The following is a 17,458-nucleotide window of genomic DNA, read 5'->3' as shown; positions in this document are numbered from 1 at the left end:
GATTTTGTGAGATTATACTTTCTTTTGTTATCTCTTGTTCAATGCTATAACATTTGAATTTTTGCAGGATGGAGTATCATTTAAATGCAGAGTTGAGACGGATGCCAGGGAAAGCTACTTGGAACAGTAGCTTTGAGAGTTTTACTGCTGTGTTGGAGCTGCTCGATGATCAGCACGGAGATATGCTACGATAGTCCTTCTTGTGGCCATTGTACCAGTTGCGAGAGGTGCAGTACTCAGGACAGATCATTGATGCACTTCTATGTCGGCTTCTGAGGCCAGTCGACGGCGATTCCTTCCAGTTCGACCTCAGAGGCAAGGTCGTCAGTTTCTCGATGTTTGAGTTTATATTGATCACTGGACTGAGGATTACGGGCGACAATGCAGCGATGGAGAGAAGCAATAGGCTGTACGAGACGTACTTCCAGGGACATGGGTCAGTGCTTCTACCCGACTTGATGGTCGCGATCAGGGGGTGCGACCATATGCTAGATAGATTGAAGCTTGGGCTGGTCTACATCCTCGAGAGTGTGATGAGATGTCATCACAAGAATACTGCCATCGACATTTTTCATTTGCAAGTTGTTGATGACATCGATGCGTTCAACAACTATCCATGGAGCCGAAAATGCTACGAAGACACCGTACATGTGTTCACCAGATCGCACTCGAGGCCCAGAGGGTCGATTCGTAAATACGATACATATGGATTACCCTTAGCGGTGCAGGTAAATGTTTAATATAATCGAAGTTAAAGTTTTAGTGTATTACATTGATGCTTAATAAGTGTATGTGTTACAGATTTGGGTGTATGAGACAGTTCCTGTACTGGGGGCCCGCTTTGCGCAGCGAGGGGAGACACGCTGCCCTCGGATGCATCATTGAAAATCATCGCGAGCGGAGGGATGTCCCACTGGAAAGCAGTTATCGGCCCTCCTCGATGATCCTCAAGTAAGTATTATGTATTTGTGATTTATATTATACGTAGTTTAAAATTTTGTTTGCATGATCGTTAAGTAGTTGAAATGTCAATATGTCAGCTTGAAGTCATATCTGAGTTGACGCCGCCGATGGAAGAGGAGGCTCGGGGTATTGTGCGGGATTTAGGCGTTCCGCACACCCCACATGAGGAGATGTCTGATCCGAGTTTGGACCGAGATTGGGTATGTGAATGAAATATAATTTATTGAATATCGTCGACGTATAAATTTATGGAATAATTTTTCATTTTATTTATATAGGAGGGCGGTCCAGTTGATCGACGATCACCTCCGCCGAGGGTATCGCCGCCACCATTGGCATCACCTCCGCCCAGAGTATCGTCCCCGCCATTGGCATCACCTCCGTCGAGGGCATCACCGCCGCTAGTGGCATCACCTCCGTCGGGGCCATCACCGCCGCCATTGGTATCACCTCCGTCTAGACACCTCCCCCGTGTGTCTCCGGGGCACAGTGATGATTTGTATGTCCGTTTGACTGGATTTATAGCGGAGGATGTCGGCGCGCTACGACGAGATTTGACGGAGAGGGTCGATGATCTGGGACGAGAGTTGACAGGGAGGGTCGACGATCTGACAGGGAAGGTTGACTATTTGACAGGGAGGGTTGACGATCTATCACATGATGTTGGAATACTACAGTCTTCCGTTGTCGACCTTCAGGATACAGTAGCGGCGCTTAGAGGAGATTTAGCCGGTAGACGATGGGGGGACAGAGGGGATGGCGGGGATCATGATCGAGAGGGTGGCAGAGATGGTGATGGAGAGGGGGGTCACCCACATTTTTGGCGTGATGAGACATTGGAGTCATTGTGGTTGTCTATGGAGGGGGTGGCCCCGATGGGGATGGGAGAGGGGACTACGGAGGGGGTGGCCCCGACGGGAGGGGCGGAGGAGGTGGCCCCGGAGGTCGAGAGGACGCCCGGCGTGATTGAGGGTAAGAGACATGCTGTTGACGAGACGGAGCAGGTGGTCGGCAAGAGGTTGAGAGTGCCGTCACAGTATGTTGTTTCCCCCTTCACGGCTGAGGCCAAGAGGAGGACGTTCATCGATGGAACGTACCCGAACTTATTCAGAGAGGTGGACAATGCCAAGTGGAAAGCGTTCGAGATAGAGTGGATGAGAATTATCCCCGGGTAAGTATTGTATGATTTTAATAAAGCACTGTACGCTAACTCATCTACACTTATTTTAACATTTTCCTGTTTTTTTATAGAGTTAGCCGCACGATAAGTCAAAGGACGATCTCGAACTCTTATAAGTGGTTCCACGATATCACCACTGTGGGAGTTTGGCTCGCTGACGATGTAAGTGAACTATTCATTTCATGTTTTTTATGTATATGTGACCTTGTATTTATTAAATGAATAACTCATACTTTTTTGGTGTTTCCTGCTGCAGTACATCGACCTGACCATGGACTTGCTGTGAGATCGAGTTCAAAGACATCTAAAATCATTTGATGTCCATGGTCGAGTCATATTAAACACCGAGTTCCTGGGTGCCGTTACCATAGAGTATCAGTCGCTCGAACTTATGGGTAACGAGTATACGGTGCCAGAATATATGCTCGAGTGGGTGATAGGACTGTCACTGAGTGTCAGGGGAAAATCATGGGAGGGTTGTACACATATGTATATTCCAGCGTGCATCAATAAACACTATGTTACGCTGGAGATCGTTTTTGCTGACTTGACTATATATGTGTACGACCCAGATCATTCATATTTGACACAATGCCAGTTGGAGCAAAGCCTGGAGTCCGTGGCTGTAATTATTCCTATGATGGCCAGACGAGCGGGGATAAATGTACAAGACAGATTGCGGATCGTTCGGAACACGACGACAGCTCGACAGTCCGTAAGGTAAGTGTTTGAACTTTGTTGTTTTCATCTTTCAGATTTAGTTTTTATTTACACAGTACTGAACTGATTCATTCTTGTTCAATTGCAGCGGCGACTGCGGCATATTTGCCATTAAGTACGTTGAATTTTTAAGTATAGGACATAAGGTTGATGGAATCAACCAGTCGTGGATACAGAACTGGAGAAAGAAGCTAGCATGTAATTTGTTCGAATTTAATGCTGACCCGTAAATTTCATTTATATATATGTAACATTTCAATTGTAAATTTAATTATTTTTGTAATTATAAAATAATTGTAAATTTGTGTTCAATATATATAACATTCAAATTGGAAATTTAATTATTTTTTGTTATTTTACACGTATGCTGAGTATGAAACTACTTTTTTCATATGAATCATTATAAATACCATTTATCAAGAATAAATATTGAATATGGAAGATTTATAAATAACAAATATTAAACAGTGTAAAGTAAAAGGAAATATTATTCATTTCACGTATCTGTCTAGTCGTCATTTAGGAGAATTTGACTGGTACAAAATTGTCGAGTATGCCCTACGGCTCTGCACCGGCCACACCTACGCGGTCGAGGAAACTCTCCGATAGATGGTATTCTATATGTACTTGGACGTCCAGGACCACGTGGTTCAACTGCTGGTGGTAACAAATTATGAAATGGGAGAATGTGCTCGGGAACTTCCCACTCGGCTTCATTCGGCAGAGGAAATATAGTCTCGGCATATGCTATTCTCCAAGACTCAGTCGTATAATACAAAGAGCATAACGTTCTCGCAACAAAACCTCAATACATGGCCACCGTAATTGCATGCTCACATGGAAAACTCTCCAACTCAAATCTCGTACAAGTGCACGTGTTATCAGTCGAGTCCACCATATATGCCATATTACGTGCACATTGCACGGAGAAGCGGAACTCATCTAGTGCTTCCACATTCAACTTCCTCGCAACCTTTGCCGCCTTAAACAGTTTCTCCTCTTGAGCTGGGGCCAACACGCTAGTGCAACTCTGTGATGCCGCACGTCGGTCATGAAACCATCGGTATAGCTTGTTACGAATGTTCTTAATCATTGCGAGAATTGATAACTCTCGATCCTTCTTAAACAATATATTGAGAGACTCCGCATTGTTCGACGTCATCATGTTGTATCGACGTCCTGGAAAGTATGACCGCGCCCATTGTTCGATCCTCATCTTCGTCAGATACTCCAACGCCGGTAATGATTTACTTCCTATCTCGAGCATGAACTTATTACACTCTTCAGCACTGTAAGCTTCAGTTGCTCTCCTGAACAATGAAACGATGCTTGTGCCCCGATACCTAGTCTTCAAATTACCTTGTATATGGTACATGCAATACCCGTGATATGCCCCGGGAAAAATTTCAGCGATACCGTTTATTATAGACTGTCCCCGATCGGTTACAAAGGCAAGGTCTTCGACTTCCCCGATCACTTCCCTCGGTTTAGAAAAGAACCGGCGCATGGACAGATCATTCTCGCTGTCGACTATGCCGAATGCAATAGGGTAAATTTGGATGTTGGCATCTTGACATGTAGCAATAATTAATTTGCCTTGATATTTAGCTTTCAGAGTTGTACTATCAACTAGAATTACGGGTCGTATTGCATTTCGAAAATCTCGAATACATTGTTCGAGAGCCATGAAGAATACTTAAAACAATTATCACCCCCCGTCTCAATAAAAAATGCCGTGCCAGGATTAGTTGTCCCCATGTTATAGCAATACCTAGCCAATTTAGCATAGTTCTCTTCAGCTGATCCCATTAAATTCTCCAACGCACATTCTTTGGCCTTCCACGCTTTCTGGTAGCTCATGACCACTCCGTACTCTCGACGGACGTCGTTAATGATGTTCGAAGGTCTGTAGATCGTCCGTGGATCCTGATACTTGTGCATTATCTGTCGACCAATAAACTATGCTCGAGCTTGCCTGTGATCGTTTCGAAGAATTCCCACTTCGTAAATATGTTCCCGCAAATACTTGCGAATTACGAAGCACTCATTCGTGTCCATCTTAATTGCTCTCAAACGCCAATTGCAACTGTCTTCGAAGCAAGCAACTGTCAACAATGACTTGTTTGATTTCTTTACCTTGAACTCAAAGTTATATTTTAATGCCAGCCGGTGCACAGCTTCCTACAAATCTTTCTTGGTTTCAAACAGTTGCTCGATCTGCAAGTCCTAATCATCGGGAGCCACATGGGAAGAATTGGAGGACGGTCCACTTGTTCCAACCTGTGAGCTCCCACCCGGTTCGTGTCTCTGTCGGGATAAAGCAATCAAATTCTCATTTGTAAACTCGTTTATATTCTTATTGTCTTCAACTGTCGACGAAATTCTACGCGTAACAGCGACATCACAATCAGAAGCAACTGTCTCAGGAATACCCACATCATCCGCAGGAACTATCTCCACTGTCTCCCAAAAACCTCGATCATTGTTATCCGCCCTATCTGAATCTTCGCGTTCACCTTCGATAACATCCTTCGTAATTAAAGTCACACCAAGAACAGTAGGAGTCCGATGCATTTTATTCAATTCTAATAGATAATTCAATTCAGCATCATTAGTAACGAATACCGGTGGCATCGGAATGGATGAATCCCCATAACCGTTGAATAGATATCTCAATTGCATATCGTATTGAGATTGATCGACATTCAGCTTATTTTGCAAATCGTGGTACATTTCTAAGTATGGTGTACTCTCTGTTATGGGAATTGCAATACAACCATGTATGTCACTCGTCCATCTCCATTCCCACCGATTATTTTCATTCAATTCGAAATCACCGAAATAACACATGGGGATTATCATATCTGCATGACGAAATGGTTTTAATCAACTTCATTTATTAATTATAAGAAAAAGGCCAACAAAAATCAGTGCAAAGTCGGTTAATTGGCTGTTTAACAGCCGACTCGACTGTTCAGTTGTTTATAGCCAAGCAGTCGGATTGTTTCTGACCGTTTGGCTGTTTGTTAAGCCAAAACAGCCAGTTTGACTGTTTTTGTGTAGGAGAATACGGTTCTAAAGTTATACATCTGTTCAATTTTTTTTGATAGGTAAGATCTGTTAAAAAAAATCTATGCTAACTACTATGTCGACATAAAATTTCTTTATTCAAACGTATACTAATTTACTGAAAATGAAATTAAACATACTTAAATGTATTTACCGATTTGAAGTAATTGATAAGAAAAAAATTTCCGGCTTCAACGTTTCAAAGTTTTTCTAAATTTTGAGGTTCAAGCAGATGAAAAGATGAGAATTTTTCCTATGTTGGAAGCTCGTTTTGAAGTTTTTATAAGTGGGGAAGTGTTTGATTTTCATTTATTAACTAAAAGGGTAGTATAGTCCTTTCAACAATATATTATTTTGTAATTGTACAAAACATTTAAGGGCATCTTTGTCTTTTACCATACAAGAGGTCAATGTCATAATATTCATGATTTTGGAAGTTAAAGTGAAATTTAGGTCCTTTGATTGGGTCAAACTTAAAAGTATCCCAGAATTTACTTGAGGACCATTGTTGTTGCAGCTGACTAACGTAAATCCCAGCCCTAAGCGAGCAATTTAAGGTTTCATTTCTTGCATAATATGAACTTATATTAAATGGGCCTTATTTTGAAACCCACAAGACTGGTGGGCCTGTGATTGTGTAAAGAAAATAATTGTAAAATTCAAAGTTGTGCGTCTCCTGAGCAGAAAAGAGAAGAAGAATTGAAGCAATTGGATTTCTCCATTTTGTTGTAAAGTTTTACATAGATAAGGGAGTAGGGATATCTCTCTTTGCCTCACAATTGCACGCCTGTCCAGTTTGTTGTAATCAAAACAGAAATAATAATAAAATACTTGGCTGAAGTAATTCTATTTTAATACTGATACTCCCCCAACCACGTGAGGCTTTACGTGTCCTTTTAGTTGATAAATCCTTCTCTTGCTTTGTTGATGTGGCAGCTATTCCTGTATCATTCCCCACCCCTTCAGACACGACCTTGTCCTCAAGGTCAAAATTAGGGTAGAGAGCTTTGAATTCTTCAATTGAAATTCAAGTGGCATCTTCTAGCAACAGGTCGTCCCACTGCACCAGTAGCTGCAACTTGAGGTTCTCTCTGATACGTACATGACGAGTTCGAAGAATGGCAATAGGTTCAATGACAGGATGATTATCAACTATAATGGTAGGTAGCTGCGCCACATGAATGTTTGCGTCCTGTTTGTACGACTTCAAAACTGAGACATGAAATACAGGATAGAGCTTGACATGTTTCGAAAATCGAACACGACATGCTACTGGTCCCACTTGAGCCTCAATTGGAAATGGTCCATAGAAACGTTTGTTGAGTTTAGTATAAGGTTGCTGTGATAATGTAATCTGTCGGTAAGGTTGCAGCTTTATCAACACCATATTGCCCACTTTGAAGTATTTTTCATACCTATGTTTATCAGCATATTGCTTCATTTGGTTCTGCGCATGGTTCTGCGCATGTTGCAGTTGTTCTTTCATTTCCTTTAATAGCTAGTCCCTTTTTTTAGAAGTTTTTTCAACAGCTTCCACAGCAGTATTCGATCTTGAGCAAGGCAAAAGAGGTGGGGAGGAACCGACCATAGACCACTTCAAAAGGCGTAGTCTTGATTGCAGAATGAAAAGCTGTGTTGTAGGAATATTCTGCCCAAGGTAAATACTTGTACCAGTGCGTGGAATGATCAAAAGTAAAGCTATGAAGATACTGTTCCAGCCCCCAGTTTGTGATTTCTGTTTGGCCATTCGTTTGTGGATGGTATGTGCTACTATACATCAACTTAGTTCCACTGAGGCGAAATAATTCTTGCCAAAATTTGCTGAAAAAATAGGGTCTCGATACTAATAATGGTAGATGGAATACCAGCAATTTACAAATATTCTGAACAAAAGTTTTGGCGACCACTATAGCATTGAAACCAATTGGGGGGGGGAAGCAAAGTGGGCATATTTTGACAGCCAATCGACCACCACCATAATAGATGTAAAACCACGAGATAGCGGAAGCCCTACAATGAAATCCATAATCAAGTCTTCCCATATTTGTTACGGAACCTCAAGTGGTTCCAAGTTTCCTACAGGAGCTAAAGTTTCGTACTTTATCTGTTGACATATAGGGCATGTTTGAACAAAATGCTTAATATCTTCCCGCATATGTGGCCATTCGAATCGTGACAGTACACGAGTTGTAGTTCAAAATATGCCATTATGCCTACCAATAGTCGTGTCATGTAACTCTCAAATGATGTCAACCTTCTTGTTAGATTCCGTGCTAACCATGATATGACCCTTGTGCTAAATAACCCCTGATGTATTCGATGCAAGGGAAAGGCTGCACTATCTTTGGTAATGGCTTGCTGTTAGGGATGGCAACGAGTCGAGTCGAGCTGGCTTGATTTTTTTCCCTTCTTTTTCTCCTTTTTTTCTCCTTTAAAAGGCAGCTACCAGTAGGGTGTCAAACGGGTTGAGCGGCTCGTTAAAACTCGGCTCGTGGGCGGCTCAAGCTCGACAAATGACGAGCCCGAGCCTAAGCCGAACAGAGGGCACAATCCCACGAGTCAAGCCCACGAGCGGCTCGTGGGTCAAAATTTTGAAAATTAAAAAAAAAGTCCAAAAAAGTGCCAAAAAATAAAAAAATCACGAGCTCGTGAGCTGCTCGTTGGGTCGGCTCGGCTCGACCTGCTAGTTCGTGGCTCGTGAGCTCACGAGCTCGTGGATCGAGCCGAGTTCGTCCTCGAGCAATGAGCCAAGCTCGACTCGTCTTTCATAAGCTACAAGCTCTACTCGCCACGAGCTTGTGGGTTAAAGCCGGCTCGACCCATTGCCATCACTAGCTACCAGCTACCTTTGTTTAAAGGCAGTAGACTGCCTTTACAAATGCAGCAGCTAACTGCCTTTTCAAGCCTTAATTTTTTTTAAGTCGACCCGCGAGTCACACGCCTCAGCCATGCCACGGGCTGCTCGAGCCCTCGAGCCTTTTTGCCATCCTTACTTGCTGTAATTGAATGATTTCAAGTAATTGTTTGGTCTCTTGTTTCAATTTTTCAAAAAGCTTACTAGTTTGTCGTGCCAATGTCAACAACAATGTTGGCACTTTAGAAGTAGCATTCTCTTCATCTTTTCTAGAAAGGGCATTTGCCACACTATTGTTGGCTCTCGGATTGTAGACAATTTTAAAGTTTTTGACCAGAAACCTCTGCTGCTCCGGAGTTTGAATTGTTTGTGACATCAATTCCCTAATACTCTTGTGTTCCGTTTTGATAAGAAATTTTCTACCCAGAAGGTATTGACGCCATTTAGCCACTGTTTCTATAATTGTATACAATTTTCAAACATAAGTGGAAGCTTACTGCATTTTGGAATTTAAGTTTTTGCTGTAATATGCAATAGGGTATGAAGCTTGAACCAAGATAGCTCCTATCCCAATCCCTGATGCATCAGTTTCTATAGTAAATGGTTGTTTGAAGTCAGGTAAAGCTAGAACTGGGGCTTGAGTCATGGCTGATTTTAATTGTTAAAAGGCTTCGTTAGCTACTTGAGACCATTTGAAAGCATCCTTCTGAAGTAATGACGTGAGTGGAGCGGCTATGGTTGCATAATTCCTTACAAAACGACGTTAATGACCCATAAGACCAAGGAAACTGTGGAGCTGTCGAATATTAGCTGATGTTTTCCACCGTAACATGGACTGAGTCTTAGAAGTTTTAGGCGCAACCCCGTTGGCTGACACGATGTGACCCAAATATTCAATTTGATTCTGTGCAAACTTACATATGCTCCTTTTAGCATTCCAGGAATTATCCTTTAGGCAATCCAAGACAAGTCGTAAATGTTCAACATGATTATTTAGTGTCTTATTGTACACTAAAATATCATAAAAAAATGATCACAAATTTTCTCTGAAATGGTTTGAGCAAACTGTTCATAGCAGCTTGAAATGTCGAAGGCGCATTCATAAGGCCAAAAGGTATCACAACAAATTCATAGTGACTTTCGTGAGTTCTAAATGTCGTTTTGTGAATGTCATCGGGCTCCATTCATATCTAGTGATATCCGCCATGGAGATCAATCTTGGAAACTCGAAAAGCTCATCTAATAATTCATCGACTGTGGGAATATGAAACTTATCGTTTATGGAAACTCGATTGATATCTATATAGTCGACACAAAACCGCCATGTGCCATCCTTCTTTTTCGCCAACAACACAGAAGACGTATAATGGCATTTACTTGGTCTTATTACTCCAGATGTCAACATTTATGTTATGAGCTTCTCTATTTTCCCCTTTTGAAAATGAGGGTTTTGATATGGTCGAATGCTAACTGGTTTTGCTCCAGATATAATATGAATTTTATGATCATGGTCCAGTTGAGGAGGTAAAGCTTTGGGATCTTCGAACACCTCCTAATTTCTGATTAAAACATTATGTACTTCCTCATTCAGTTCAATCAGCTCACTTCCCAATTCTTCCCCAGATCATTCTATTAAAGTTAGCTGGTAACAACACATAATGGCATCAGTTGTAAACAGTCTCCTAAGTTGGTTAAAATGAATGGTTGTAGAGCAATAAGAGACTCGCCCTTGAGCTCTAATTGTTACCCTTCCCAATGAAAAGACATGGTCAGAGCCTTGTAATCCATCATTACTGGTCCCAACAGTTCAAGCCATTGTACTCCTAGCATGACATCTACCCCTCGTATTGGTAAGATGTGGAAATCAACTAGAAATGAATGCTGTAGGATCTGTACTGGAAGAGGTGGGCAGCGCCATGTGCAAGCCATGGACTCTCCATTCCCACATAATATAGAGAAATTTTTGGAGGGAAGAACAGGCACCCATAAGTGTTGAACTAGCCGCTCTTGGATAAAGTTGTTGTTGGAAATTTACTGATCATGCACAGCAGAAATAAAAAAGAATTTCAATTCTAACCAGGATTCATCTTTGGGTTTAGATAGGAATTGTGATAAAGATTGTACTTTTTAGAGATTTGCAAACTTCTTTACTTTTCCTTTGTTCTAGCACCTTGATCTGCCACTTACAGCTTTTCAATTGTCCAACCTCCAACGGTGATCCACACAGAAAACAAGATTGTAAGATTATAATTTTTTTCTCTTGTGCTACCAAGAATGAATTCTCTACAGATTTTGAAAATTCTAGTCATATTTATATAAGCTCAAACGGGTTTAGTCTGACCCAGTCAAATATTTAATTAACCATTTAATTAAATTCGATCCGTAAATTAATTAATTCAGGCCTATAAATAAGCAACCCAATTAATTAATTTATCCAACGCTTGTTAAATTAATTAATTGACAAATCACAATCTTCCAGTTCTCCTTTTGTGTACGACCTATCAGGTTCCCGATCACGATACCTAACAAAGTGAAATATTATTTTGATCTAATCAAAATTGATAAATTAAAACACCCTTTTAATTTATCATCAAATCACACTCGTCGTCCCAGATTGACATCTAGCAATGTGTCAAGGCAATGCATATGACGGAAAATATCACATGGTATGATAAAACCAAACTCGTTCATTCACCGTGAAACTATAATCCCTTTGTCAATATGATCCGATCAATTACTAGATATAAAAGTGTGTCAATCTCGATTATTAATCATATATTTCTTATAACTATTAAGTCAATATAAGTCGAAAACTCCTTTTTGACTTTTGAGTACATCTTGACCAAGGAATTTGATATCGACTTAATTGAATGAAATCCAGATCATAATCTCTTACTATCTAAGAGTGACGAATTCTCTATTGATGATTTATAACCTTCATACGATTCTTGACATATCCGAACAATGCTATATTAACAACCTTTGGCATAGCAACTCCAACATCGTCAAAGCATGATGTCCTCATATAAGGCACTATGACGACCTCAAGTCAAAGGACCAATTCTACTACCGAATGCTAAAGTTTAATCACTGACACTCAGATAGTTATCCATGTGAAATTTCTCGATGGGTCTCCAATGTTTTGTTCTATAACAAAACATTCACGTATTCATTCAAATGTTACCACACTTTAGCTTGTGAGATCAGCTACTTACTTCACAAGTGAGAAATGTCATACATGATGGTCTATCCTAATAACGATATCCATATCTCGTCATTACTTACGACTATGGATAATTTAATATTCAATCATATATAATTTGTATCTCATAATCACAATTCCTTATGATTAACAAATTACTATGATTTGAATCTAGGAATTCCATTATTTAATTCAGTTGAATATTAATTAATTAAATAATAGATATGCCATAAATCGCATAAACTATATATTAAAAGGTGATTATGTCTAAAGTCGGCATAACACTTACAGTTGTGAGTGGATCTTCCATCTATCATAATTTGAACCTTTTGCCCTGTGATTGTCCCTGTAAATTGCAAGGTGCGAGGAAAATGCTGCCCAGCCATAGCATGGAAACTGATTGCAAGTGGCGGTTCCTCAACGATATTCTCGTTTTCTTGGGGCCCTTCCAATTGCAACAACTAATTATCATTGAAACTCTCCTCATCTTCAAGCATCAATACGAAGAGTTTGGCATTACATTTATGCCCATTTCCAAATTCGCATCACAGTTAAAGCACAGCCCCTTCTCTCTTTGTTCCATCATTTCAGCCATCGACAATCTCTTAACAGGTATACCGAAACTCTTATCATTAATCAAAGCATTACTCGGAGGAATTTTGGGAGTAGGTAATAGGGGCGAACTGCGATATGGCTTGATATTTGGGATAAAAGTCTACTTGTTGGGCAAATTTCTTATGCCCATATCATTAAATTTATCTTCCATCAACTTAGCCAGGTTTACCACTTGGATAAGAGATTTTGGTTGCAATGTACGTACCTCTCGTCGAATATCATGGTGCAACCCTTATTTAAAACAACTCTAAAGAAATGATGTTGAACCTCCAGTTGTTTGATTAGCCAAAGCTTCGAATCTTGATTGATAATTAGCCAATTTTTTTGAAAATGAAGAGATAAAGAAGCCATTGCAATTGCCGAAAATACTAGGCCTACTAAAGGAACAAAAGAATAAATAGGCAAAGTGATACAAAAAGAACTTTAATCAATTTTTAAGTCTATTTATAAGAGGAGATCCTATAAAAAAAAAATAGTTCTTTGATTGAAAGAGTATGATTCCTATCATACATTACTCCATTGGACTCCAATGGAATTGGAAATTAAGATATTTTGATTTTAAATAGTTCAAAATTGTTTGGGTAAGCTTGGCTAGCTCATCTTGGATGTCTCTGTGCTCCGAAGGACCAAATTGAACCAAAAGTGCCTTAAGGAGTTCTTGCCACGATGGAAGTAACCCATTACGATGCATCCATTGATACCGATGCAGTGCATCAGCATCCATATGAAAAGAAGATATAATCAAGCGTGGTTGATCTGGAGTCTCATGAAAAAAAAAATCTGCTCTTCCCTAAAAATCCATCCATGCGGATCCTCTACATTGAAACGCAGAACATCGAGCTTCAAAGTTCTCATAGGTTGCACGGTATTACCCTCGCCCACTAATGCTTGCTCTTATCGAATTGTTGGACTTGTAGTTGATCCTTATACATCAACACTGGGATTTTTCAGACTCTGCTCTATTTGACCTTCCATTGACGTTAATTTCAAGCTTATTTCCTTGAGAATGTTGCCGAAAGAACTGAACTGCTCATCATGCGATGCCAAGCGATTTAGGCAATCTTCAAGAGCTTGTGATAAATAAGCTCGAGTCTAATCTGCCATGGCTGACCTCCAAGTTTTACTCTCAACAAGAGCACCAAATGTTAAGAAAATAATTGCACAATTCGAGGTTGTACACCTCCTAAGCAGAAAAGAGAAGAAGAATTGAAGCAATTGGATTCCTCCATTTCATTGTAAAATTTTACATATGTAAGGGAGTACGGATATCCTTCTTTGCCTCACAATTGGACACCTGTCCAGTTTGTTGTAATCAAAACAGAAATAACAAATAAAATACTTGGCTGAATTAATTCTATTTTAATATTGATACTCCCTCAGCCACGTGGGTGCTTTACGTGTCCTTGTAGTTGATAAATCCTTCTCTTGGTTTGTTAATGTGGCAGCTATTCTCGTATCAGATTGTATGTAAAATAACTCAAACAACTATTTTAGAGGGCCCATTTTTTAGGGGAAAATACCTCAAAACCTTCTTTAAACATTATATTTCATGAATCAGATGTTATAAATTTGTTTTCAAAAGTCAAGTTTATTCATAGCCTTACCCATCCATGCTACCATCCTCCACACCTATTCCCAAAAACGCAGATTTTTTCAATCAATTTCCACTTCATTGTACTTTCCTGTTTTTATGTTTTCTTCCAAAAATCATCTTTCCCCAACTCTTCCCATGCACCCACCTTTCTGTGCAAAAAGCCCATATTTTTTCCAATTAATTCTCGTCCATTTACTTTCTCTTTTTAGGTTTTCTCCAAAAATCACCTCATCCCATCGCAGTGGCACAGATGGTCACCTCCATCATCGTCGAAGGAGCTGGTTTTGGTGTGCAAGTGGTGCAAAGGATGGCGTTTATATTAAGGTTTTGGAGAGAAAATACGTGGCAGCTTTAAAATCACATGGGTGTTTGTGGGACATGGATCTAGATCCTTATTCTGAATGGTGCTGAAAAGGGGATTATACCAAACTTTTGTTGTTGCTGCTGCAATGTGTGTTTAGAAGGAGCCAAACATATGGCCCCTTATAGTAGACATATGATAATCGATGTTGTTGGTGATTATTCCTTGATGAATGGAGTGAGCGGCCGATTTGTTAGTCATCTTAGAAGCAACTTTGAAGATCTGAAATCACATGAATGTTGGAACAAATCAGGGTGTTACACATGCCTTTAAGTTGAACATAATCCTCAAGCTTGTTGATGTTAAAGGGGTCGATGAGAAAACCAAACTTTTGCATTTTGTTGTTCATGAAATATTAAGAAGTGAAGGTGCTCGTTTGTCTAGTGGGAACAACAATGACAAGTCATCTGTAAATGATGATGTCTAGCGCTGGAAGCTCGGCCTTCAAATTGTGTTAGGTTTCAGCTCAAAGTTATCGAATGTTTGCCGCAATGGATGTTGAAGTGCTTAATATTGATATGTACAGAATGCCTTCCCCTGCCGGTTATCAACCTACACTGAGTATCGAAATGGGTACTTTACAAGAAAGAATTACTTCTACCAAAAAAGGGTCCATAACTTCTATTCAAATAGTTTATGTATCTACAGACGATTTGACCGACCCTGCTCCTGCTTTTAAGCCATCTTTGACGATTAATCAACAATTTGAAGTGTTTTTCTTGTGTATTCTTGATAAACCAGCGTTATGCTTTCAAAAAGAACTGGTAGCGGATTGTGGTGCTGGTCTGCGGTGTGTGCAGATTTGTTTGTGGTGACCATCTGTAGCTAATTATGTGTTTATTGTGATTGGTTGTGACCAATTTGGTGTTAATTGTGACTGACTATGGCTTGATCACATACTGTCATAGTTAAGATTGAAATGGTCACCGATAATTACATTGAAGACAAATTTGATCACAGTATATCATAACAATATAATCACAAATTAGATTGACCTGATCACAGCAACTACACTAAAGATAAATTTGATCACAGTTAGTCACAAATAATACAAGTATGGTCATAAGCAATAAATCTGATCACAGATAACTACGTTAGTTACAAATCTAGTCACCTACAATGCAACACTATTACAACCACACAGTGCCTAAAACATTGCAACCACCCCCACCACCACCACCAAACAAATCAATTTCAATGCACTTTCATCACTTGCAATGCATTATCACAACCACCACGTATCTGTGAGGTGAGGATATAATGTCAGCATGTCAATTGATATTGAGAGAAAATTAGTATATATTACATTGTAATCATATATTTAATAATTTGATTTATCACTTGGCTTACGAAAAGTTTTTAAAGAGTGTGTTAATTATGAAATGTGATTTTTATAGTGTAATAGTTATGTATTGCTCCATACTTTTAATTAACTCAAAAACAAAGCCTAGTAAATTTGAGAAAATTTAACCATGTACAGTTTTAGAGTTGTTAATTTTGAGCATCTCAAATTGTGGTATTCAAATCTTCAAAATGATCGAAAACCTTTTCAATAAAGAGATACAAAGAAAATGTAAAATTTCATATTTTGATAAACAATGTAAATTTAGATCTTGTTTGATTCTCATTCTTCTTAAAATTCATTTTTCTCTCACTTCTTTTTAATCACACATTATTAATTAAAATAATATTACACGTAAATTAAAAACTTTTCTTTGTTTTTCAACTACACATTTTTCATCAATTCGCTATTCTAAAATGGATTTTTTTTCATAAGAAAGGAGCTCAAACACCCTTTTAATTTTTTAATCTTTTTTTCCCTTTCAAATTCAGAAGAGGCAAAAGTGAGAGAAGATATTTTTATTGGAGCAAAATGTTGTGTGAATATATATAGCATTTTAAAATCTAAAATAACGTAAATACACCACGTCTTACATTATCCACATCTCTCTTATCTAGTGGCCCCACACTAATAATATCCGTTTCTAATTTTCACAAAAAGGCCTTTTCATTCATAATTTATCCGTGCAACGTTCTTGATATTTACTAGTGCTAGGATCAAACGGCTCGAATTTTACGTCCAAGTCACACTTACGGACCTGATCTTCTGCCAGGCCGTCTTCACTCCTCCCGCGTTTCACCCCAATTGAAGCTCCAAAGAGCTTTGGAGTCATCTCTACCTCGGCCTCCATCGCCGGAGCCGTGGCGGTAGATTTTGGTCCACCATTATCCTCCGCTCTGACCTGCATTTCTGGCATCAAAGTCAACGCTCTTCCCTCCAGCAACGATACTCTACATGTATCCCCATGAGTTTCCACGTAATTCGACAACAAATTATATACATTGCTACACAAGCTCCTCAATTTGTTTAATTCCTGGCTCAACTGTGAATTCTCCTTTCTCAATCTCTCATTTTCCTCCAGAAGCTCTGGTTCAGTCGTGCAAGTCTGCAACGACAATGCCGGAGAGACAGTAGCGGCAGGAGAAGAGTTTGAGGAGAGAACCAGCTCGTCACCAGAGTTCGCTGGAGAGTGCCCTGCAACTGCAGCCAACGGAACAGCAGCAGTCACTGCCTGGGCATTGGCCACGATTGTCGTGGTTGCTGCCGCAGCGGCGCCAGACGAGATTTTCCGGCGCTGAATGTCTCTTAACAGTCCTTTTTGGCCTCTTCTGAAACATTCATTTGCAAATTCCCATCTATCCGGTACTACTTTCCTAAATCCCTGCGATTCACCATCAAAAACAGCCGAAAACATAAGAAAAAAATTCAGAAATTTCCAGTACGGAAATTTTCATTTCCCTGATACATACAGGGGCCAGAATTTACACTCGTCGAGAAAAACATTAGTTTCTTTAATCAAAAAAAAAAAAAAAAAAGGGAAAAAAAAAAAAGAAAAACA

General features: G+C 39.7%; 1 protein-coding gene across 2 annotated transcripts in view; it reads right to left on the bottom strand.

Annotated features, from left to right (window-relative positions):
* Window positions 1-16,434: 16,434 nt before the first annotated feature.
* LOC111368492 (heat stress transcription factor B-2b-like) overlaps window positions 16,435-17,458 on the bottom strand; it is a 2,473-nt gene continuing 1,449 nt past the window's right edge. For both annotated transcript variants that reach the window (XM_022989757.1, XM_022989756.1), the window contains exon 3: window positions 16,435-17,281. In XM_022989757.1, coding sequence (XP_022845525.1) covers window positions 16,571-17,281 — 711 coding nt within the window. In that variant the 3' untranslated portion in view covers window positions 16,435-16,570. The remainder of the gene's footprint in view (window positions 17,282-17,458) is intronic.

The sequence above is a fragment of the Olea europaea genome, chromosome 19, assembly GCF_002742605.1.
Source record: "Olea europaea var. sylvestris chromosome 19, O_europaea_v1, whole genome shotgun sequence".
Lineage (NCBI taxonomy): Eukaryota > Viridiplantae > Streptophyta > Magnoliopsida > Lamiales > Oleaceae > Olea > Olea europaea.
This window is presented reverse-complemented; position numbering and strand designations above follow the sequence as displayed.